Source organism: Rhipicephalus microplus, chromosome 3, assembly GCF_043290135.1.
Source record: "Rhipicephalus microplus isolate Deutch F79 chromosome 3, USDA_Rmic, whole genome shotgun sequence".
Classification (NCBI taxonomy): domain Eukaryota; kingdom Metazoa; phylum Arthropoda; class Arachnida; order Ixodida; family Ixodidae; genus Rhipicephalus; species Rhipicephalus microplus.
In genome coordinates this window covers 271,276,876-271,301,510 of record NC_134702.1, presented here as the reverse complement: position 1 = coordinate 271,301,510, position 24,635 = coordinate 271,276,876, and the positions used below count along the sequence as shown (strand labels likewise).

General features: G+C 43.4%; 1 protein-coding gene and 1 long non-coding RNA gene across 2 annotated transcripts in view; both read left to right on the top strand.

The window, feature by feature from the left end:
• LOC119167968 (prostamide/prostaglandin F synthase) overlaps positions 1-24,635 on the top strand; it is a 44,244-nt gene that overhangs the window by 10,255 nt on the left and 9,354 nt on the right. Inside the window, exons 3-4 of the mRNA XM_037419429.2 lie at positions 12,818-12,869; positions 19,328-19,391. Coding sequence (XP_037275326.1) covers positions 12,818-12,869; positions 19,328-19,391 — 116 coding nt within the window. The remainder of the gene's footprint in view (positions 1-12,817; positions 12,870-19,327; positions 19,392-24,635) is intronic.
• LOC142804268 (uncharacterized) lies at positions 3-6,659 on the top strand. The gene is made up of 2 exons (XR_012894560.1): positions 3-5,267; positions 6,462-6,659. It is a non-coding gene; the product is annotated as an uncharacterized LOC142804268 (long non-coding RNA).

Below are 24,635 nucleotides of genomic sequence, written 5' to 3'. Positions count from 1 at the left end.
TAAGTGTATTGCTTTATTGTTGGGCATGTTGATATATTTGGGTGTAGTATCCCTTGCAGCCTATGTGCTCGTTCAAAACTCTGCGTTAATCAAATTAAATGGCCTTAACAGCATGAGCTGCTACCAGGAAAACCTTTCTGTGGCTTTGATGGTAACGCTGCAGGAGCAAATGTACTGACAGTTGGGCAAGTCGGTACTGATTTATTATTGAATCTGCAACACTAGACCTAGGCAAGAAAGAGATACCATAAAGGATGACCACGGTCGTCTGTCTCTTTCTTGTTCTGTGAGTTGTGCACGCTAGAGAAAGTTATGATATGTATACGTACCAACTCGCCCAGTGGTCAATTGTACTGAGACACTGTAAGCACTAACTCGACGAGAAAAATCCGTGAACAGGGGCTAATTGTGTCGAAATGTTGGCTCGACACTACCTCTGTCTACAGGTTTTTCTTCGCAAGCTTTCATCTTCCCCTTCTCACCATTTTTGAATAACTCGACAAGGTACAGTCGAATCTTGATCATTCGAACTAAAAGGGGCCCGAAAATTTGTTCGAAATAAAAGTAGTTCGAATTGATGAAAGCTAATAAACGGAGGGCTCTCCATGTAGTGGCGCATGTGCATTGAGCTAACACACGAGGGGAAGCTTCAGAAGACTTACATTTATTCACAATTCACAGGACATTCGTTATTAATTGAAGGAATCGGTGATGCGCATCTGCACACGTTTGCCTTGCAGCGAGTTTATCAGTTTCGCACGCAGCTTGCAAAGCATTTCTACTTTAGCTTCAGCGTTCTCCCGGCAAGAGAAGTTGCGCGCAGAAATGTTTAGCGCCGACACTTTTTGAAGACGACAACAACAACTGCGTAGCCTTTCCGCTACGCAGCCGCAGCATGGCCAGCACGTTCACGAGAAAGGAGGGGCGGCTCCACGCGGAGAGAAGGAGATCGGCATTTGTGGGAAAACCAACACTCCACGGCAGCTTTAGTTTTTTTTCTCTCCTCGCGCACGTCGTTGAAAGGAGAAGAGTTACCTGGTAGGGATCGGAAAGGGGGAAGTGTGGCACCGGCGCGTGAGAGACCCCCCTCAAGGCGCAGAGCCGTGCTCCCGCGGAGGGCAAGGGCTGCAAAAAATAGTGCCTTTCTCCTTTCCTTCAACCACACATTCATTCAGCCCAGCAACAGCTTTCTTTTTTTTTCCTCTCTCTTTTCGTGCACGGCATTGGAAGGAGAAGGATCTTTACGTGGCAGGGACGGAAAAAGGAAAAGTGTGAGAAGCCTTTTCTTTCCTTTTCATTTTCTTCGCGCGCTGCGTTGAAGTGTCGCAGGTACCGCCGTAGGATTGGGCGGGGTGCTGAGAGCAATTTCGGAGCGCGGCATGTTCGAATTAATTGTTGCAAGTGCTTGCATGTTCGATTTACCGTGCGTTTTCGCCCATCCATTGGAATACACATAGTTTTGACGGGACCTCATTGTGAGTTCAAATTAACCGGAAGTTCGAACTAATGAAATTCGACTGTAATTCGAAATCGATATGGGCATTACAACACATGTTGCTCCACTGGTAGGTGAATTTCTCCTTGGATAATGTGGTGGCCACCATTGATAAATGCCTCCATCGCCTTCAGGAAGGAAAGCCGGGGGGAATCTTTAAGGGCTTGTTTTCTTTTTTCTCTGTAAAGCAGAGTACGTATTAATGAGAACTGTTAAGGCCACAGAAAGTATAGGGAATGTTTTTTGCAGACTTTGTGATATAAAAGTGAAGAAAGTAAAGTGGAAACCTGGCATTGGCAGGGACCAAACCTGCAATCTTCGCATTAGGCGTTCGATGCTTACCCGAGTTACAGTGGCGGTCAGTTCACATTATGGGGTTTATATGTGCATTTTAAAGGGGTTAGTGTCAGTCCAGTAGCTATTGCAGTGAGTGTGGTGGAACTTCTTTTATACCTGTTGGCATCACGTGATCTTTTCACATCTAGGTATATCATAATAACCAGAAAAAACATCCCCTGGGTATTATTGTCTGTTAGTTCTCAACCTTTGTGCACAGCATGGTTTGCAATGAACATTGAAAGTCTGTGGTACTACAGTCGAACCCCTTTCGTCAGACCCTGATATAGCAGAATAAAATGAAACAGAAGAATGCTTTGTTGTCCAGGTTAGTTCGGTTACATCTCTGTATGCTAAAATGTCGAATAACATTTGTTTGTTGCTGTTCCCACACCTGGAAGTTTTGTTTTCTGTTTTTCATGAGTGCTTTGACGTTGTAACTCAATTGCTTATGTTGTCCGGTGATGTTGAGCTCAATCCCGGACCTAACACTAAAGCACAAGTGCAAAGTCCTCTTACTGATTCACAGACTAAGAAGTTTAATGATATGTTCAAGATGTTACAAGCTGTAAACACGCATACCGAAAAAATGGAGAGGGACCAGACAGATCTAATCAAATCTGTTGATGAGCTTAAAAAAACACAGGCGAGTTTTCAAGAAAACCTTACTGTTTTAGACAAACAATTAACTGAAGTAGAGCGCAAAACGGTCGCGATTGAGGAAGTCCAGAAAGAGATACAGCGTTTTCGCCAATCGATTAGCCATATTAGCAGTGAAAACGGCCAACTGCGTGCCCGGCAAGGTGAGCTCGAGGATATGCAGCGGCGAGACAACCTCTTATTCTATGGGCTGCCTGATGCCCAGTCGGAGTCCTGGGCCCAGATAGAAGAAAAGATGATGAATGTGTTTTCATCCAGATTAGAAATAGCACCCTCTAAAATACTAATCGAACGAGCACACAGGCTTGGCGGTTATCATCCCAATAAGTGCCGGCCAGTCATTGCCAAATTTTCTTACTTCAAGCTCAAGCAGCAAATACTTCTGAGTAGTTCGAAGCTGAAGGATTGATTGATATGTGGGGTTTAACGTCCCAAAACCACTATATGATTATGAGAGACGCCGTAGTGTAGGGCTCCGGAAATTTAGACCACCTGGGGTTCTTTAACGTGCACCCAAATCTGAGCACACGGGCCTACAACATTTCCGCCTCCATCGGAAATGCAGCCGCCGCAGCCGGGATTCGAACCCGCGCCCTGCGGGTCAGCAGCCGAGTACCTTAGCCACTAGACCACCGCGGCGGGGCCGCTGAAGGAAGTAAATCGGCAGTTGAACAAAGCATTCGATCGTCTGAGGGGCAACAGGAAGAAAGTCTCGTGCCTCAAATGGCCGTACTGAACCAACGGCTCAATGAATTTGAAGACTGTTCACGTCGAGAAAATTTAATATTTCACGGCGTAGTAGATGCCGCTGCTGAAACTTGGGCACAGTCAGAAGAAAAAGTTTGCTCGATATTCACTTTTAAGCCTGAGATAGCAGTGATGATCACATTTCCCAGGCGCACAGGCTTGGCCGTTTCGTCCCTAATAAGTCCAGACCTGTTATTGTCCTGTTTTCATCCTGTAAACTAAGAGAAACGATTCTGTCTTCCAAAAACAAGTTAAAAACAAGTGGTGTCTCCGTAAGTGAAGACTTTTGTAAGGCAACCAAAACTGTCAGGACAAAATTGTATGATTTTGGCAAGAAAAGTGGTGAACTTTTCACTGTGAGGTACAACAAGCTGTATATCAACAAAAATGTTACATTTACTCCCCTGATACCCACAGTGTCTGTGAACTGCATTTGGGCAATGCCGCCAGTACTTCTGAACTGTCGTCTGCCGCTACAAACAGCCGTCCTGATGTGTCTTTTTCCTAACAGATGTTAGGCATCAGCAACGCAGCCAGTCTTCTCAAGGCTTATCATTTTTATTGTCAAATGTGCGCAGTTTAATCAATAGACGCGACGCTCTAACACCTATTATTGATTCATGCGCTGCTGACGTGGTTGTATTGACTGAGACCTGGTTGACCAATAAAATTTATAGGGAAGAGCTGTTTCACTGCGACAAGAAGTATGTTGTGTACCGTCGTGACCGCGATTTAAAACCGGGTGGTGACGTTCTAATTGCCATTGCCCACAATATAGTGTCTGCTAGGATTGCACTTACAATGTCCTTAGAGTTGGTTTGTGTGCGTGCTGTCATAGACCACCAAAACACATTGATCTATGCTTGTTAACGGCCGCCAAATGCACCAACTACTTTCTGCGATGAGCTGCATGACATTCTTAATTTTCTCGTCTCAGAATTTCCTCACTCTCCGTTGCTTCTTCTGGGAGATTTTAACTTTCCTAGAATAAGTTGGGCTTCGCAATTTCCCTCCGTTTTTGGTTCGTCCGCTGAAAGTCAATCTTTTATTAACTTGTGCTTAAATTTCAATCTTGCGCAACTTGTATCTGGGCCTACTAGAACTGGCACTACTTCATCGAACACACTTGACCTGGTCCTTGTCAGTAATCCTAATTTAGTGCATTCATTAACTTGTTTACCCGGAATAAGCGATCATTGTTTTTTACATTTTTCTGTAAAGGGCAGTGTTACATGTCAGAAAAGCAATCCAAAATTTATCAGAGATCATGCGAGAGGCGATTACACAGCAATCAATAATGAGCTTGCATTATTCATTGACGAGTTCATGCCAGAATTTTTTAGCTGTACTGTAGAAGATAGTTGGACACTATTTAGGAACAAAGCCACGTCACTTGTCGCTAAATATATTCCACTGCGCAGGCTTTCCGGAAAGAAACGCTCCCCTTGGTTTTCAACGACACTAAAAAGATTATCAAACAAGAAAAAACGCACTTTCCGTCTTGCGAAACGCTGTCAAACATCTACTCGTTGGAATGATTACGCAGACACACTGCATGCATATCGTATCGCGTTAAGAGAAGCAAAGGTCGTCTTCTTTAATACATATCTACCTTCCCTTCTTTCTACTAATCCATCGAAATTTTGGAGCACTATTCAAATAAAAAAAAATAACATATCTCTTACAGATACCAGTAGTTGCACCATGAGCAATGAAGAATGTTGCATGGTTCTAAATGACACCTTTGCAAAGTAATTTTCTGACTGCTGTACTGACACAGTCCCGTACATGCGCAAAAAAGATTTTTTTCCCATGGATCCACTTGTCGATTTTGCAGGGATTTTAAAGTTAATTCATAGTTTAAAACTATCCTCTTCCTGTGGAGCGGACGAAATTAATTCGAAATTTCTGAGAAATACTGCTGTGTACTCCTCTGTATTTTTTATGTACCTTTTCCCCCAGTCTATTGAGTGCTCGACTTTGCCCGCAGATTGGAAGGTGGGGGAGGTGGTACCGCTGTTGAAATCAGGTAACCCGCATTCTCCTCTCAATTACAGACCCATTTCACTTACCAGCGTACCTTGCAAAATCCTTGAACATATCATATTTTCTAATCTCGTTTCATTACTTGAGTCAAACTCTTTCTTCACTTCATTTCAGCATGGGTTTCGCAAGAACTACTCCTGCGAAACACAACTAATATCGTTTATACATAGCATTTCTTCCTCTTTAGACAAAGGCCAAGTTATTGATTGTATTTTCTTAGATTTTGCTAAAGCCTTTGACAAGGTGTCTCATTGCTTACTACTTCTTAAACTCAGTACTCTTAATATTGATCCTAACATCTTCAGTTGGATAGAATGCTTTCTAACTAACCGTACTCAATTTGTAACCGCTAATGAGGCTGCATCCCCGCGCTGTCACGTAAAGTCAGGTGTTCCTTAAGGCTCCGTCTTGGGCCCATTGCTATTTTTAATTTATATTAATGACTTACCTACTGTTACTAATAGCTCTATAAAACTTTTTGCCGACGATTGTGTTTTATATCGTGAAATAACTAATCAGCATGATAACGTTATTCTTCAGTCAGACCTAGATAACATATCTAAGTGGTGCTCACAATGGCTAATGTTCCTAAATCCCATTAAATGCAAATTCATGTCTTTTTCGCGTCGCTCTGGCTCATTCACTTTTTTCGCCTATACTATCAATAACATCAATCTTGATTACGTAACCTCATATAAATATCTCGAAATTCAGCTAATCAATAATCTTTCTTGGCATGCGCACATCGAATACATCACTAACAATTCCAACAGATCCCTCGTCTACCTACGCAGAAATTTTTCTAAAGCCCCCTTCCATTTAAAATTAATGCTGCACAAAACGCTAATTAGACCTAAGCTTGAGTATGCGTCATCTGTGTGGGACCCCGGTCAAAAAACATTATCAGCAATCATTGAGTCGGTTCAGAATCGGTGAGCACGTTTCATTAATTCAAACTATACCCGCACATCTAGGGTTTCACTAATGAAATCGAACCTTGGACTAATTGATTTGTAAATTCGAAGAAAAATTTCTCGTCTATACCTTTTTCACAAAATCTTTTACCAAAATAATTCACTTAAACAGGAACTCATCTCGCAACCTTCATACATATTGTCACGTCTTGGTCATCAGTATAAAGTTTTTATTCCTTTCTGCCATACTAACATTTTTTCAGACTCCTTTCTGCCAAAGACCAGTGCCGAGTGGAACCACCTTCCCCCCTACATCGCCTCCATTGAGGACGTGTCATCCATCAAGACTGCACTAACCGATTATATCTTAAGCCTTCAATAACTGAATATTGTTTGAACATGTATTCTAATTAATTGGTTGTATTATTGTGTTCTGTTATTGCTGCATTTTTGTTATATTACCCACCCCCTCTGTAACGCCTTTATGGGCCCTGAGGGTAATGTAAATAAATAAATAAATAAATGAAATAAATGTTGCCGTTAGTGAAGACTATTCGCCAGCTACTCGCCTTGCCAGAAAGAAACTGGCTGAATTTGGCAAAACTCAATCCCCAAGATTTAAGCTTCACTTTAACAAACTGTACGTAAATAAAAAGTGCTACATCTACAACCCCTCTGATGATTGCATGCGTGAAATCTCCGAATCCTTTAAGTCATCAGTCAAAACTTCACATCTCTCGCATGAGTCGCCGCATGCATCTGTGCACAACACCGAATAGCGCTACGCGACGGGAAGTGGATCAAAGCTACCAGTCGCAAATCAACTTTCGTTTCTTTTCACAAATATTCGAAGCCTAATTCCAAAACGTGATGATCTCTGCTCTGTTATCGATGCTTCTAACGCCGACATAATCTGCCTTACTGAAACCTGGTTGTATGCGCAGGTTGATAAGAGTGAATTATTTGATTGCAAAAAACACTACATCATTTACCGTTGTGACAGAGGTGTTCGGTGTGGAGGCGGTGTGCTTATCGCAGTTTCAGATACGATTTCGTCTTTTCCAATTCATTTTAGTAGTGCTTTGGAACTTGTTTTGGTTGAAATACAAACGTGTTCTAAGAAGTTGATATTGGGCGCTTGTTATCGACCACCATCCTCTTCATCCACTTTTGTTGACGAGCTTCATGATGTCATTTCCACGCTAACAGTACGGTATCCGAATAGTCCGCTCATTTTACTAGGCGACTTGAATTTCCCGAATATAGTTTGGTCAAACGTGCATTCCACTTGTCATCCTTTCTCCGGAGCGGGAGACGCGTTTTTGAATTTGTGCAACGATTTTAACTTGTCCCAGCTAATAACACAGGCAACAAGCATTACGTCTACCACATCTAACATCTTAGATTTAGTGCTCACCACTGCGCCTGATCTTTTCCATTCCATATCCTACTTGCAGGGGCTAAGCGACCACTTGCTGCTTCATTTTTCTTTCACCTGCAGAGTACCTCACAGTAGGAACCACAAAAAATATATCCGGGACTATAAGCGTGCAGATTTTGATGCTATTAATCATGATCTTTTAGCTTTTTTAAGTGATTACATGCACAACTTTTATGATCGCTCCGTTGATACTAACTGGACTTTATTCAAAGAAAAGGTTCTATCACTCATATAAAAATATGTGCCACACATAGTCATCGCATCTTACCTGCAATCACCATGGTTCAGTCAATCGCTTAAACGACTACGCAATAAGAAAAAATGCATTTTCAGCTCTGCGAAGGTAACTGGCACTCAAGAACGTTGGAGTGATTATCAGGCCGTAGCTACGGAATACAAACAAGCCCTAAAAGATGCTAAGGATTCATTTTTCAATACTACATTACCATCTCTTTTAATTACCAACCCTAAGCAATTTTGGAATGTAGTGAACAAAAGAGGCAATTCCTCAATCACCCTTAAAGATGCAAACAATCGTGTAATCAAACTTGATGAATCCACAAATATTCTAAACTCTGTATTTGTTTCTGCTTTTTCACAAAATGTGTGTCCCGTGACTCCCACATATGGTAGTTCGAGTTTCTTAACAATGGACCCCATTGTCTTTGATGCTGCCGGTATAGAAAAAATCATAAAAAATCTAAAAGTTTCATCATCATGTTGTGTTGATGGCATCAATTCAAAGTTTTTAATTAGTACCAAAGTGTACAGTGCCATCATTCTCACTAATATATTTCAGCAATCGCTTCATACCGGTTGCATTCCGGAAGACTGGAAGGTAGGGAAGGTGAATCCCATGCACAAGTCTGGGGATAGGCATTCTCCATATAATTATCGACCAATCTCACTCACATGTATTTCATGTAAAGTTATGGAACATGTTATTTGCTCTCATCTCGCATCTTTCCTACAGTCAAACTTCTTTTTTACAGATCACCAGCAGGGATTTCGCAAGTCATTTTCATGTGAAACACAACTTTTGACATTCACACATGACCTAAATTCCATTCTTGACAGGGGTTCCATTGTCGACTGCATATTCCTAGACTTCTCAAAAGCGTTCGACAAGGTTTCTCATCAACTGCTTCTTTTAAAACTCGGCAAACTTGACATTGATCCGAACGTTCTTCAATGGCTTCACTCTTTTCTCACTGATCGTTCCCAATTTGTCACTGTGAATAACACCTCATCCATCACTTCTGCAGTTGAATCGGGCTTGCCTCAAGGCTCTGTGCTGGGACATTTGCTTTTCCTCATCTACATAAACGACTTACCTGATAATCTATGTTCATCAATAAACCTGTTCGCTGACGACTGTGTTATATACCGTATTATTAACAGCGACTCTGATGTCTATCTTCTTCAATCAGATATAAACTGTGTTCGTGACTGGACTAACACGTGGAACATGGAGTTAAACACTAACAAATGCAAGCACATGCGCGTTTCACGTCGCGATACAACATTGCCTTCTTATCATCTTAACAATACTAACCTAGAAACTGTATCATGTTACAAATATCTAGGCGTGCTCATCACTTCTGATCTTTCCTAGAAGATGCATGTAACACATGTAACGAATAAGGCTAATCGCACGCTGGGCTTTATACGCCGTAATTTTCATCTTTCTTCCTTTCCAGTAAAATTACTTCTGTATAAATCATTAGTACGTTCCAAAATGGAATATGCTTCATCTATGTGGGACCCCAGCCAAGGAACACTCATTGATCAGCTTGAATCCATCCAGAGTCGGGCTGCTCATTTCATTCTTTCCAACTATCATCGCACCTCCAGCGTCACTTCCATGAAAACAACTTTATCATTACCTCTGCTCTCACAACGTAGAGAAATATCTCGCCTCTGCCTGTTTCACAAGGTATATTACCACAATTCAGTCCTTAAGAATTAATTGATAACCCCTTCTTCTTACGTATCCGCTCGCATCGACCGTCGTCATAAGGTTGGCATTCCCTCATGCCACACCAACCATTTTTACAATTCATACATCCCCCATCGGTCAGCAAGTTGGAATCACCTTCCCCGATCTGTAGTCGGGATGTCTAATACCTCTATGTTTAAGGCTGCTCTAACTAACCTGTCGACATAATTTTTAGGAATATAGTATTTCCATTTTTCAGTAGACCTGTTAAGCTTTGTAATTCTTTAATACCTGTTTTTGTTCTTATAATGTGCATTATTTATTGTTGTTTTCCTTCACTGATCCATGTAACCACCAATTTTCCGCTTTTTCATTATGTTGTGTAACCCACTCCCCTCTGTAATGCCCTCGGGCCCTGAGGGTATTGAAATAAATAAATATATAAAAAAATTAATAAACAGACAAATAGATATAAGAGACCACCGGCGTGCTTACTGTAAATACCTGTGGATAATAAAATTCATACGGGGTACCGTGCTTATAAGAGACAGCTCGTATAAAAGACAAGAATGGCTGTCTGGAGCATGCCTCTTATAAAGGGGTTTATCTATATTTGTATAGTGTGTAGAAAATCAAAGTGGTCTACAGTGTATAAGTTTGGGTCTTGTGTTTAGTTTCACCATCGTGTGCACTTATGACAAAGTATTAGTATTTAAGTTAACTTTTTTTTTCTAAGTAAACTAGTTGCAAGTTTGTGCTCTTGGTGTCTTTCCCGTGTCTAGTGTTCGGCATTAAACATGAAAACTACAAGAGCTTGTATTGAAACACCAAGTGATTGAGACCAGCTTAAGACCACTTCAACTTTGGTGCTCCTTCATCTGCACTGTCGCTCTGACTGTGAAAAAGAGCTTCTAGCTAAAGTTTGCACAACTTGTTTCATGTTGTAGCATTACAATGAAATATAACAGGACATCACTTGTTTTTCTCACAGAATTTTATGGAAAGGAGTCTTGTAGGGATGCTGTAATATTGCAGCATGTGCAGAAAGATAAGGGATTCCTTTTGTGGAAATGAGAGCACCAGCAGAAACATTTTCCGCTGATAATTGCAGTTGTACTCTATAATATTGTGTGTTTGTTACCGAAGGCTTTCACACTACGAAAGATGCTCACCCGTAAAAAATAGAACACAACTGCTACGGTAGATTGCTGATGAGTTAGTATTTCATAAGGGGCTGTACTCATGATAAATCACTTTAGGCATAATCACTTTCAGAACATGTTAGCTAAAATGGTAAGAGTGATTATGACAGGATTAATGCACCTGGTTGAGTAGCTTTACTCTCAGATTTTATAGCCATAATTATTAAGTGAACTGGCCTGATTGATGATTTTTTGCAATGAAATTCACTTTGGGACAATAAGTGAAGTATAGCTGGAAGCTTTCATGTGCAAAACCAGACTGCAGGGCCACACACTTGAGTTGTGTTTTGGCGCAGCTGCTATCTTGAATACCGAGATGCTTTGAGAGATGTTACCACTGTATAAATCATAAAACATGTGTCCACTAAACTTGTAATGCCATTACTGTTTAAAATTTTCTAGTGATACATTTGATAAAACTGTTGCTTGGGCGAGTTGGTTCATGATCCAACTCATCCAAGCAACAGTTTTAACGAAGTTTATTTCGAATACACAGGGCCATTTTAACTGTTTTCTTGTGGATCCTTCTCTCATCATTTCGTTTCTCGCCGTGGCTGTATGTCCAGCACGTAGTCTAGCCTTTCACCTTCGCATCAGCTTCCTACAGAAGTTCTGCAGTACAGCGCTGTGTGTGTGTATGTGTCTTTCTTAATGTTTCATCTTTTTTGCACTGGTAAATCAGTCTAAAAGATACATTTGACTAGGACAAAAAAGAGACGTACATGACAAGACTTCTCTGTCTTGTCCTTGTCAAGCGTAGCACTACAATGCTTCAAGCAAGAACCAGCTGGCACCGCGACATACAAAGTCAGTCTTCACTAAGACTATGCACGTAATTGTGCCTTTAGCACTGCTTTTGCAAGAAATGTAGCATTTTAAAAATTGCACAGGAAGTATGTATTGTGGTGTTGCATCACTCCACAAGTGTATGCTTGTAAGCAAAACCTCGCTGATACGAATCTTGCGGGATCACTAGGAATATTCATCCTAAACTTGTATCACCAGAAAACGTGAAAAGTTAGCATGCAACAAAAGAAAGCTGGTGCATGTTTGCATTCATTGTTTTTCAGGGCCTCAGCAACATTGCAAACACCGCTGAATGATTGCCAGTGAAGTTTTTAGACATCAGTGATCATAATTGCACCCGTAAATATACGGCCCACATGCATGTGTACTTAATTAACTTGGGGTGTGTAGCTCATTAATAATTATTTTACGCTTTTTCGCATAACATGAAAGTACTCCAACAAAAGTGCGCTTTGCACATGCTTGATAAGAAAGACATGAAAATTTTAGCACTGCTGTCGCTTGTTATTTTCTTATCGTGGTGGGGCTGGGGATATGCTTCGCTTTTGCCGACGCAAGAGTTGGCAGTTGTGCCACCAATCATCCATGTTGACATTGTGAGGCCTAGCTGCTTTGCTAGGACTGTCAGCTTCCTCATGCAAGCCTTGTCCATCTTTTGTAGGATGTCTGATGCAGAAAGACTTGGCTCGCATCAACATGTAGACATAGCAAAACATAAACAAAATGCATTAACACGTTTGAAAATTAAAAGCCTAACACTAGCATCATGTGCAATTGTGACACCAGCACCATCGGGCCTTCAAGATTTGTTCTTACAATCTCGGAGGCTGCAATGCATGGCAGTGCAGCGGGCATGCCCATCCGTGCTTGTCCAATCTTTCTAGTCAGTGCAGGCAGCACCTGTTGGTATCTGCAGGATATTGTACGTTAGTATGAAATGTCCCAGGGTGAAAATCACTTTGCAACGTCTGTACTTCATAACATTGCAGGCCAATGGGCGTTGGCCGGGACTGAAGAATAGTCGTATTACCTTTAAGTTTTTATGAGCCGTGATCGTATCACCGAGGTTTCACTGTACCACTCAATAGTGCTGTGTCTGGCATAGAGAGCAGCTTATTCTTACTTAAGTTCCCCTTTTAAATCATACACATGCCGACAATTTAGCGCATGTTTGCTTCTATTTGTGTTGCCTGCATACTGTACTATTAATGGGCACATTCTTTCCTGCAGAACTTTATGTCGACGAAGAGAGGAACACATACAAGGCCCTTCAATACAAAAGGTAAGGTTTTCTTGCATTATCTGCAATGAAACATTCAGCAGCAATTAATGTTTCACTTCACTAAAGGCCTTATGCTTCCAAAGCCTCTTCCACTGTCGTGGAGGCATCCTGAATTTTTTTTTTCTGAGTGCAGCAGCAATCCGAGAAAGTGTGCAGTGCGAAATTATTATAAATAGAAAAAAAAATCTGCAATCAAATATTTAAAAAAGCTTGAATGCCTGACATTGAACTTCCGCGCCGCGATCTCTCCGTGTGGAACTTCCCCGCCGCGATCATCCCTTTAAATTGAACACTTCCCTTTTCGCACATCTCATTATGCTAGATCCTTCATACTGCGCACAATAACCGAGTGGAATGACTTACCATCAAACATTGCAACCGTCACCGATATCACTGTACGTATTTCACCATCATCATCATCAGCCTGACTACATCCTCTGCAGGACAAAGGCCTCTCCCATGTTCCGCCAGTTAACCCGGTCCTGTGCTTGCTGCTGCCAATTTATACCCACAAACTTCTTAATCTCATCTGCCCACCTAAGCTTCTGTCTCCCCCTAACCCGCTTGCCTTCTCTGGGAATCCAGTTAGTTACCCTTAACGACCAGCGGTTATCCTGTCTACGCGCTACATACCCGGCCCATGCCCATTTCTTCTTCTTGATTTCAGCTATGATATCCTTAACCCCCGTTTGTTCCCTAATCCACTCTGCTCTCTTCTTGTCTCTTAAGGTTACACCTACCATTTTTCTTTCCATTGCTCGCTGCGTTGTCCTCAATTTAAGCTGAACCCTCTTTGTAAGTCTCCAGGTTTCTGCTCCATAGCTAAATACCGGCAAGATACAGCTGTTATATACCTTTCTCTTGAGGGATAGTGGCAATCTACCTGTCATAATTTGAGAGTGCTTGCCAAATGTGCTCCACCCCATTCTTATTCTTCTAGTTACTTCAATCTCGTGGTTCTGCTCCGCGGTTATTACTTGCCCTAAGTAGACATAGTCTTTTACAACTCGAAGTGCACTATTACCTATCTCGAAGCGCTGCCCATTTCCGAGGTTGTTTTACATTACTTTGGTTTTCTGCAGATTCATTTTAAGACCCATCTTTCTGCTCTCCTTGTCTAACTCCGTAATCATGAGTTGCAATTCGTCCCCTGAGTTACTCAGCAATGCAATGTCATCGGCGAAGCGCAGGTTACTAAGGTACTCTTCATCAACTTTTATCCCTAACTGTTCCCATTCTAGGCTTCTGAAAACCTCCTGTAAGCACGCGGTAAATAGCATTGGGGAGATTGTGTCCCCCTGCCTTACACCCTTCTTGATTGGTATTCTGTTGCTTTCTTTATGAAGCGCTATGGTAGCAGTTGATCCCCTGTAGATTTCTTCCAGGATGTTTATATATACTTCATCGACGCCCTGATTCCGCAGTGTCCGCATGACGGCTGATATTTGTGCTGAATCAAATGCCTTCTCGTAATTTATGAAGGCTATGTATAGTGGTTGGTTATATTCTGAGCATTTCTCTATTACCTGATTGGTAGTATGAATGTGGTCAATTGTTGAGTAGCCTGTTCGAAATCCTGCTTGTTTCTTTGGTTGATTGAATTCTAATGTTTTCTTTACTCTGTAAGCAATTACCTTTGTAAATAGCTTGTATACTACAGAGAGCAAGCTAATCGGCCTGTAATTCTTCAAGTCCTTGTCATCTCCTTTCTTATGTATTAAGATGATGTTAGCGTTCTTCCAAGACTCTGGTACTCTTCCCGTCAGGAGACACCTCGTAAACAGAGTGGCTAGTTTTTCTAACACAATCTGTCCTCCATCTTCCAGCAGATCTGATGTTACCTGATCCTCACCAGCAGCTTTGCCTCTTTGCATGCTCTCCAAAGCTTTTCTGCCTTCTTCTATCATTACTGGTGGGGTGTCATCTGGGTTACTGCTAGTTCTTATAGTATTAAAGTTGTGGTTGTCCCGGCTACTGTACAAATCTCCGTAAAACTCCTTCGCTATTTTAACTATCCTATCCATATTGGTAGTTATTTTGCCTTCTTTGTCCCTTAGTGCATACATCCGATTTTTGCCTATCCCAAGTTTCCTCTTCACTGCTTTGACGCTTCCTCCGTTTTTCAGAGCGTGTTCAATTCTCTCCATATTATACCTTCTTACATCAGATACCTTACGCCTATTAATCAACTTCGAAAGCTCTGCCACTTCTATTTTGTGTGTTGTACTTGAGACTTTCATGATTTGACGCTTCTTAATGAGATTCTTCGTTTCCTGGGAAAGCTTGCCAGTGTCCTGTCTAACTACCCTGCCTCCAACTTCAACTGCACACTCCGTAATGATACTCGTCAGATTATCATTCATTGTATCTATGCTAAGGTTGGTTTCCTCACTAAGAGGTATGTATTTCAGAACCTACTAAACATGAGTGCAAACGTGTGAACCTTTTGCGGTATTCCCCCACTCTTTCTTCTGCATACAGTGTTTTCTGTACAAACTGCGTTTGTTCATGGTTCGTGTTATTTTTTGCTGTGTTTGCCTAATTCAGTATTTCACACGTGCTAATAATGATGTTGTCATTCCTTTATGCATTAATGGCACGTGTGCTTGAAGTAAGCTAGATTGAATTTTATTGTACTCTTGTCACTCTATTTTCCTTCCTTGTTTAGATCAATTTTAAAATATTTTTATAGTTTCATTATTGTTTGACTCATATTATTTATTCTGATTATTTAAGACTCTACGGTAAGAATATTCACCTTATATTTACTCTAATCTATTTATCAACTGTATAGTGTTTAGTTTGTGTGTTTTCTGGCCCTATCAATCATTTCATGTACCTGTATGTGTTATCGCCCTCCCCTCCCCTATGTAATACCCTCCTGTGAGAGGGCTCTTAGGGGTATTCTGAATAAATAAATAAATAAATTAGCAGTGTACCTATGAATTGGCCTTTCTCCCAACACGCAGCATCGATCATTTGCATCGTGGCAAAGTTTGGAAAGCAAACATTTGTTACAATATGAAGACATCGTGAGTAATTGCATTTAAAAAAAAAGTTTTTGCCTCTCCTCTGCGGTGATCAAATACAACTGTTGGACTTTTGGCACGCATTTTACGGTATTTTGACATTGCATGGAAGGAGCACGAAAAAGGTGGCAAACGAGTCGCAAAGGCAGTACTGCCATGCAAGGACCAGATTGGGCACGGCACAAATTTTGTATGCACATAAAAAAAGTAATTTACCAGCATTTTTTTTTTACAAATTGAATAGTTGATTAAGTCAACTCGAAAACAAGCAGATTTATGTGGATTTCGTCATTTCTTCTAAATTTAAGATTAATGTCCGGGGATTATTTGTGGGTGTTGGTGAAGCTCCGAGAGAGACCAATTTTTCAGTTGTTCTTTTACTAAATAGGAGAACAAAGACACCTAGTGCTACTTTAACAGGTTGTGACGTTAACGGGGAAACTTTGAGATAATTGTGCTTAAATGCAGCTTCAATAAGCACGACATGTATGTTAAGCAGAACAATGCTTGTCCCATTGACTCAGTTCTAGTAACAAATGATATAAGAAAGTGCAGACTTACATGGTGACTCTGTGCATGGTGCTGGAACATTAGCATGCATTAGAGGAGACTGCGAAGCTTGCACTGAAATTACTGACCTAGAACAACCAGGAAGTGCTTTGTGATGTAGGCATCCATTGTGACAGACTTTGCAATACATAAGGCAATAGCAGACGATAACCAAACTGGCACATTTTATCCAAGCTCTCTGGCCAGCCATGGTTGAGGGTCACATGAGTTTGGGAAGAGCTTCATACCTAACTATAATTAATTCATATTGAGGTGGACTCTTTCTGTGCTTTGTAACTTGAATGCGCTAAGCTCATAAAAGTGTGTTGTATATTTGAGGAGAGCACCCTCGAAACATGGCCTGTAATGACCTTGGTATAAATCTGCGTAGTCTTTGTACAGTTCCATGGGGCGCTTGTGTTGCGTAAATTATATTAGAAGAGAAAGGAAGGGAGTAGGGAAAATAAGCTTAGTGTTGGTGTCTAGCCACTATTCAAGGCATCCTTTAAAAAAAAAAGAAAGCCAATACAGCGAGTGCTGTAAGAACACTCAGAGTTGATTAACGTCTGCATTCACTGTGGCTTCACTGAGTAAAATTTGGTCATATTGATGTGCTGCATCTTTTGGTACATGTTGTGTAAGTGATGGTTTCAATAGATAAAATGAATAGGCAACAGAAATAAACAAGTTTTCTAAGCTGAACTGTGAAAATACTAATGAAAAATAAAGATCAAAGTGCAAGAATAATAGTAGCTTTCAATTTAAGTCAGTCTCGCAACGTGAACATGAACTTGAACATGAAGTGTACAAAGCATAACTAATAGTACAGTTAAAGCCCGCCGTAATGAAATTCTGAGGGAACAAAATTTTCACCAAATCGAAATATTTTGGAGCACCAGCAAATGCCCATAGGAGTCAAAGCATTTCGTAACTAGCAACTGCAAAACATATTTTCACCACAGTCCCTCAATAACGAAATTTTAGGAACGAGAGTGCACAAGTTAATCTACTCTCGTAACATTATCGGAATTCAAAAAATGCCCAAATGCATTCGTGGTTGTCATAAATTGTACAAAACTATCCCCACAGTGTCATCGTTGTTTAAAAAAAAGGGGGGGGGGGGGGGGCTTGTGACAATGATAGTTATGATGGTTTAGTGGTTTGCCACTCGGTACGGGTCACTGCACAGTGTCCTAACCAAAAATCCATTTAATCAGTATTATCTACTATATTTTTAAAAACAATTAAAAAGAATCGAAGGATACTTTGTAGTGGGCACGTGTTAATATTTTCATGGGCTGATGTGGAAACACCAGCTTGTTATTCAGACTCTTAATTGAGAACAATGTTGCCAAATTCACATCCACATGGAGTTTTGTGTACCCATCAGCGAGCACGATGATGACATGGCAGTGGGCCCAACACTTTTCACAATGCGCGTCAAGACCTATGAAATTGCTGCAGGAATGGTCCTTGCAATGTAAGATTGTTGACATCTGGCAGTAAAATGTGTTTTGGCCGATTCTCTTTCTTTTCTGCCACATCATGTTGGTAAATAATGTCTCACGTCTTTAGTGCACAAAAGAACACAGACAAGAAAAAAAAAAAAAGTGCCATATCTGCACCGTTTTTCGTTCTTGTCTTTTTGTGTGCTAAATAATGATACATGGCTACACTTTTGAGCATTCACTTATAATTTGACAGGTACCAGGCTAGATTCCCAGTGCTGGCTAAAAACCCACCTGTTTTTTTAGATGCGAAGCAGCTCTTTGACTAGCTTGTGTAATGCTGTCCCTCCATTCGCACCGCTCCCCTCGCCGCAGGCTTTGGAGCGGTGCCAAATAGCTCACACCTTTCTAGCAGTGCACGGTGACGTCTCTCTTCCTCGCCTGCCGCGTGCTCGCCGCGTGTCTGCTCTCTCTCGCTTCACCCTCTAAAACGCTCGAAACACTCGAGCCCGCTCCTCATGTGGGCGTCATCTGACCCGCGCCACCTCTCTCCATCTGTCTGCGAGAAGAAGCCGCGTGCGTCAAGAATCTCACGGCGCCAACAATGTGGACAGTGCTCCGCTGCTTGCCGTGCGATCGAGCCAATGGGCAGAACGCCATCGCAGCGTGCTTCCCGCTAGTGTGCGCGTACCTTTCTCGGCTGTGGCTGGCGTTGCGAGGGTTAGCGAAGCCGATTGCGTTCGCGAATAGTGACATCAACACCGACGAGGTGCGAGCTAGGGAAACCGAATGCAAGGGTTGGCAGTGGAAGACCAGTGACACCGACGAGGAGCGAGTCAAAAACACTGACCGCGTTTGAGAATACAGATGGCACGCAGGTAACACTGACGAGACGCAAGCCAAGGTAGTCGAGCGCTAGCATCTTCAGCGTGTCTCACCTCTCATGTTTCAAAAAAAAGAAAAAAAAAGGTTTACTCGCGTAAACGCTACACCGAGTTCCCCTTCAAGCCATTCTTCTAGCACCCGTGACAACGCCTCTTTCAATCCCGTCAACACTGTGTGCACCGCTGCTGCTTTGCATCTCATCAGGGTTCCCTTCGGGGAGGTTGTTCATAGTTTTTTAAAGGGCAGAGGAGTACACTAATAGGGAACTCACTTGTTTAAGGGTACCTATGTTGAAAGGTGGCCGCCCCGTAAGGCTTTGTGAAGGCCCGTGGGCACACCCTAGCGTACTGCTGCTGTGTGGAGGCTGCCGGTACCTACCGATACAAGCGCGCTTTCGGAACAGAACATGGAAGAGCTTAGTATGCAGTTGCTTGGGAGGGCATCCACTCTGTTTGTGGGAAAGTGTTGGTCAGCCCTAAATATAAGGCCATATTTTCCGTTTGGTTGTGTGTGTGTTCTGCCTGCAGTGCCTGCACAATCCATGCAGGTTCAGCTGGTTCACCATCATTCCTGCGATCCTGACATCTTCATCGAGAGCCAAGGCTGCTGAGGTATGTTGACAGCTACGCCATGAATGTACGGTATATCTGCGACATGTTTCCTCCTATCGCATTCTGCAACCACACTCAGACTTCACTGAACATTTAGCGGCAGCTACTACTGCAGTTCAAACATCTAAAAGACGCATAACCCTAGGAGGTTTAATAATAACTTCTGGAGTGGAGGTCCCCGATATGTGCCCACGTGAGTGGGTGAAGCCTGGAAAACCTGTTGGTGGCCATCTTGCTCCATGCAAGAGAGAGCGCAACTGAGCATGGGCAGTGTAGTAGTTGAGAGCTTCTGCAGGGGCGTTTCAGCATGAAAATGGGGTGGTCTGTGTAAGTAACTAGGCCCAATTTTTATTTAGTCACGCAAGATTTTTTATGCCATAATACATGGCTGAAGTGTGCCTGAGGGTACTTAGAATTGGCATTCTTGAAATGAAGCACATTCTGGAGTCAGTAAGTGATACATGCAATTCGATTCAGTCACGAATTTTATACAATTTGTAGGGAAAAAAGAAGTATATACTTGAAGCACACTGGTTTGGGTTAATAGATGAATAGAAAAAGCCCTAAAACTTGGAATGGCTTTGAAATGCATCATAAATCAGACATTAACAAAAGTAACCATATGAAACAAACACCACCCAAACATTAAAGGCATGCAGTGTTTAATGTTGCACTGTTAACATATGTATCTCCACACATACAGGCACATACATACCATGATCCCCGCCATAGCACGGAATTGATTAGATGAACTTTTTGACACATACGCAATGTTAAGCGGCACCGAAAAGTAATGGCAGCATGTGAAAAAGTTATAGTAATGATTACACCTTAATTAAATTAAGCCTAGTTCAGATAATCTTGGCAGCACAGGTACAGAAACTTCTTGCACATGCGATACGCCACTGGAAAAAATTCAGCAGATCCCATTTACCTTGGGAGTCGACATTGTACGAAGCATGCGGAGGGAAGGTGATCATGCTGTAATTTTTTTATTGAATAAAACGTTATGAAATGACGCTAGAGATATGTACAAGTGTTGTATGTCCTGACATGTTAAACAGTGGCATATGTTCTACATAACCATGTGTTTAAGTTGCATAACGATGCCAACAGCAACATGGCTATTACCAACACCTGAAATGGTGAGATGATATGTAGTCGTAGGCGTATCAGCCGGGAAGCAAGAGGGACGCGAGCCCCCCCCCCCCCTCCCCATTGAGAAAAGTGGGGGGGGGGGGGGGCTGTGAGCCCCCCACTTTCGACAGTGGTCACTCTTGGTTGTGCGCTAAGGAAACCAACAAGTAAGGCAAAGTTTTCTGTCACAACAGTAATATTTTAATTATGTTTTTATGGGAAAATGAAAATGTTACAAGGCAATGTTACATCATGTGCACGTGAAATTTTGCCAACATTTCCGCTGTGATGATTTTTCTTGCATGTTCTTTGCAGTGTGGGAACACCTATGCGACATTTTTGTGTCTTGTGCTGTAGTATTGCAGAGCAGGCAAGCGCTGAACAGGGGCCTTACAATATTACATCACTTGTTCATGCTTTTATTATGCTGTGACTTTTTGATGCAGTTACGGATTGGAGCGAGCAAACTTTTTATGGACCAGCCAAATCATTTGCGGCTTACGGAAAATATTTTTCTTCGAAAAGGGTATATCATCACCGCTGCTCTCTCGAGGTTGTTGCGAGCTGATGAGTGTGACGAATCGTTTTGGATGGTTAAGTTTTTCCGCACTGCAATGCCAAAAATTGTTTCCGCTTTAATCTCTGATAAACCTGATCAGCCTTGCTTATGGTAACTTGAAAGTTGGAGCTACTGTATAGCGGCAGTAAAATGCAAAAGAGAAATGCGTCTTAACAGATGTAATTGAGTACTTATTGTACATAGATAAAAAAGAGTTTGCTGAATGTATGTTTTGGTGTTTGGCAGCTATAGCACCGTTTAACGTGTATATATGTATCCTCGTTCTCGCGTGGTACATCTTCATCCTGACGACTAACATCTATAATAAATTTATTATCATGGTATCTCATATTATTATGGTATCATATTATCATTACTGTGGTATCTGTAGATGTTAACCACCAAAGCATAATCAGAGAGAGAGAGGCATGATACGAAGATGAGCATCGCACATTGGACACTGAAATCGGGCTAAGGGCGCCATTCCTCAGCCTCTGCTTTTGGAAGTGTGATTGAACTTCGTGGTACCTATAAGAAAGCGTGTCGTGTCACCTCTGCGTCTGCAAGTGCGAGCGCGTAAATGAAGTTCTTTCTCTTGATATATATATTGTAATGTACTAGACAGAGAACAAGAGACAACACCCGATCCTGGGCCAGCTGTTCTTATTCTGCCTCTTCTTCCTCGCTCACCTAGCATGCGCGTCTGTGTCAGAGTGCCTGTTTCGGTTTTCGTCGTCCCACTCGGCCATGACTGCAAGCATTGTCGATGGGCCACACGACAATGTTCATGTGGGTGAGTCTAGCTGCAGCAGTTGACGTTGCTTCAGGTGGGCGGGGTCGGCTGCATCGTCGTGGTCGGCCCCGGCCACGCTGGAAGTTTGTCGAAATTGGCTCCGGCAGCCGACACTGGCTATGTCGCCCGGGTCGTTCGCCATGTCATGGTGGGGACTGGTTTCTGGTTGGTCCCTTTGTTAATAATGACTCCGCGGGACGACATTGACTGTCGCGTGGCAGTCTACAGCCTCGGCCACGCTGCGACTTTTCAGAGAAAGCAGTTCGACTTCGACTTCCCTTTGGTGGACCGAGCAGGCATTCTCATGGTAGAAGTTTCTTGCGGTGGTGTGGTTTTCTTGGAGATGGTTCTGGTGGGTGGCCCCGACAGGATCGACATGGTCGCAGGTTGATCCCAGAACGCTTTCGTTTGTCCCACCGCATTTTAGAAAACAGGCAGGAAATGGTGGATCTGGCAACGAAACGAGTAGCATCTTGTGCAGCCATCCGCGCAATTTTCTGCGGATCGAGAGATGTTTTTCGGTGCGATTACACATCTTCACGAACTTGGGGTGAAGTCCTCGTGCTGACCTGTGGCGTGGCTCCTGCGAAGTGATTTGCATAGTCCGTGACTTGCGCAGCGTTGTCGCTATGGGACTCTCGGACGCTGTAAAGTCAGCGATTCTTGAAGCCACGCTGCGTACTGACGGGAGATCCTCGACGGAAGCCGTTCCAAAAATCGGAGACTCTACCGATTCAGGCAGTGCATGCGTCGCACGCATATCCTCTTCCGTCTGGTCAGATGGGATGTTGTTAGACTCAGCGGAAAGACCTGTCTTATTAGGTGGTAGAATGTCCAGTAGGATGGGGGCCGTTGCCTCTAAGTCGACCGGACGACCTGCGTTGGGGCCTCTTGCGGAGCGTTGCGCAAAGCTTGCCATCAGGGACCCGCCGGACACAGCTGCACCGTCGGGCCGGTGCTCCTCAGGAGCTCTAAATACGACAGCAGAAATGTCTGTGCAAAGCAGAGTTACACGATCGTGATTGTTTCCTACATCTTGGTCACCGAAAGATGACAGGATGGTAGGGGCTCGAATCGCATCCTCTAGGTCGGGGTTTTCCCGAGTTCCGTCCTGAGAGAAGGTCGAGTTACATAGGCAGGTGGCACAGGGAATCGGACCGAAAGCAGCTATGAGCTTGACACTCCACTCCGCCCATGACTGCTGCTTCCAACCTTCATACCGGTGCCACGCCGCTGCACCTTCCCGAAGACGGTCTATGGCCACATACCATTTCTGATTCTCTCTCTGTCCAGGCTGCGCGCATTGCTAGCGCGTTGACGGTTGCCACCCAGCAGTCGGCGTCGTTCCGGACCCCGTCGAATTCTGGCAGTTCGTAGGTGGACGGCAATGGTGGGGCGGCACGTGAGAATGCTGATATCACTGAGGCAACGCCGTCGAGCTGGTCTGAGAGCTGCAGGAGGGTGCCCCAAAGCTGCCTGCGTTGCTCCAATGGGCTTGCTTCAAGGTCGTGCGAGGCAGCTACGTCCAACACGGCGTTAGTGGCACGCAATTCTGGCAACATTGTAGGAGCTTGCTCGAAGATTGACGCTGTCAGTTCATTAGTCTTGACGCGGAGTAGCGCGATGGTACGCCGCAGGTTCGCGGCGCTGTCGTGTGTGAAGTCCAAAACGTTGGTGATCGCGGTCTTCGAATGAGAAGCGGTTGCAGCACTTACGCCGGTGAGGTTGACGTGCAGAGAAGCCTGGACGGCGTTCCCTGGTAGCTCGTATGTTGAAAGAGTGCGGCAACGGGAATGTAGGCCACGGGAAGCGTGAGCGGCATTCCCAAAGGACAGGAGCCGGTGCGGATCTCTGCCGCGAAATGGTGGCAGGGTGTCAATAAGGTCATGCCCTACAACCCCAAGGGAGGCCTGGACGCCGTCCACTGGTGGTTCAAAGGGTAGCTGAAGCGGCGGGTGGGACCCCATTGCCAAGGAAGCGTGGACGGCGTTCCTCGATGAAGAAGCCCGCACTGCTGACGAACCACGAAGACACGTACCGGTGGTTTCCCGCAGAGGGTTCACTTGTCGACTGCGCTGACGGCAGAATCCATAGCCAAGGACGCGTGGACGGCGTCCCTTGTGAAATGGTACCGGTAGCGTGTACTGCAGCCGCCGAGGAGGCCTTGACGCCGTCCCCGAACGGTGGTGGCAGTGGCGGCAGGTGAACAGCTGCCGAGGAGGCCTTGACGCCATCCTCAAGCGGCACTTATCACGACTGTCCTGGATGACGAAACCGGGACGTAAGACTTCTTCTTCGTCGACTGCGCCATTGTAATGTACTAGACAGAGAACAAGAGACAACACCCGATCCTGGACCAGCTGTTCTTATTCTGCCTCTTCTTCCTCGCTCACCTAGCATGTGTGTCTGTGCCAGAGTGCCAGTTTCGGTTTTCGTCGTCACAATATATATATATATATATATATATATCAAACCTACGGCCTTCGAATAAGCGTTATTCGAAGGCCGTAGGTTCGATTCCTGCTCACAGCTGGTTATTTTTTCACCCACTTTTCTTTCTTCTTATTTACATTTCATTGGTTCTAATAACTTCTCCTGTACATTCCTTGGCATTACTGTCTGTTAGATCTCATTAATATTGTGTCAAAACACGGAAAAATGAGCTCTTAGGTATACACTTCTTTCCCTTATATATATATTCCAGCTGACGAGTGAGGTATGTCTGCCCCCCCCCCACTCACAAACGAGTATGTAG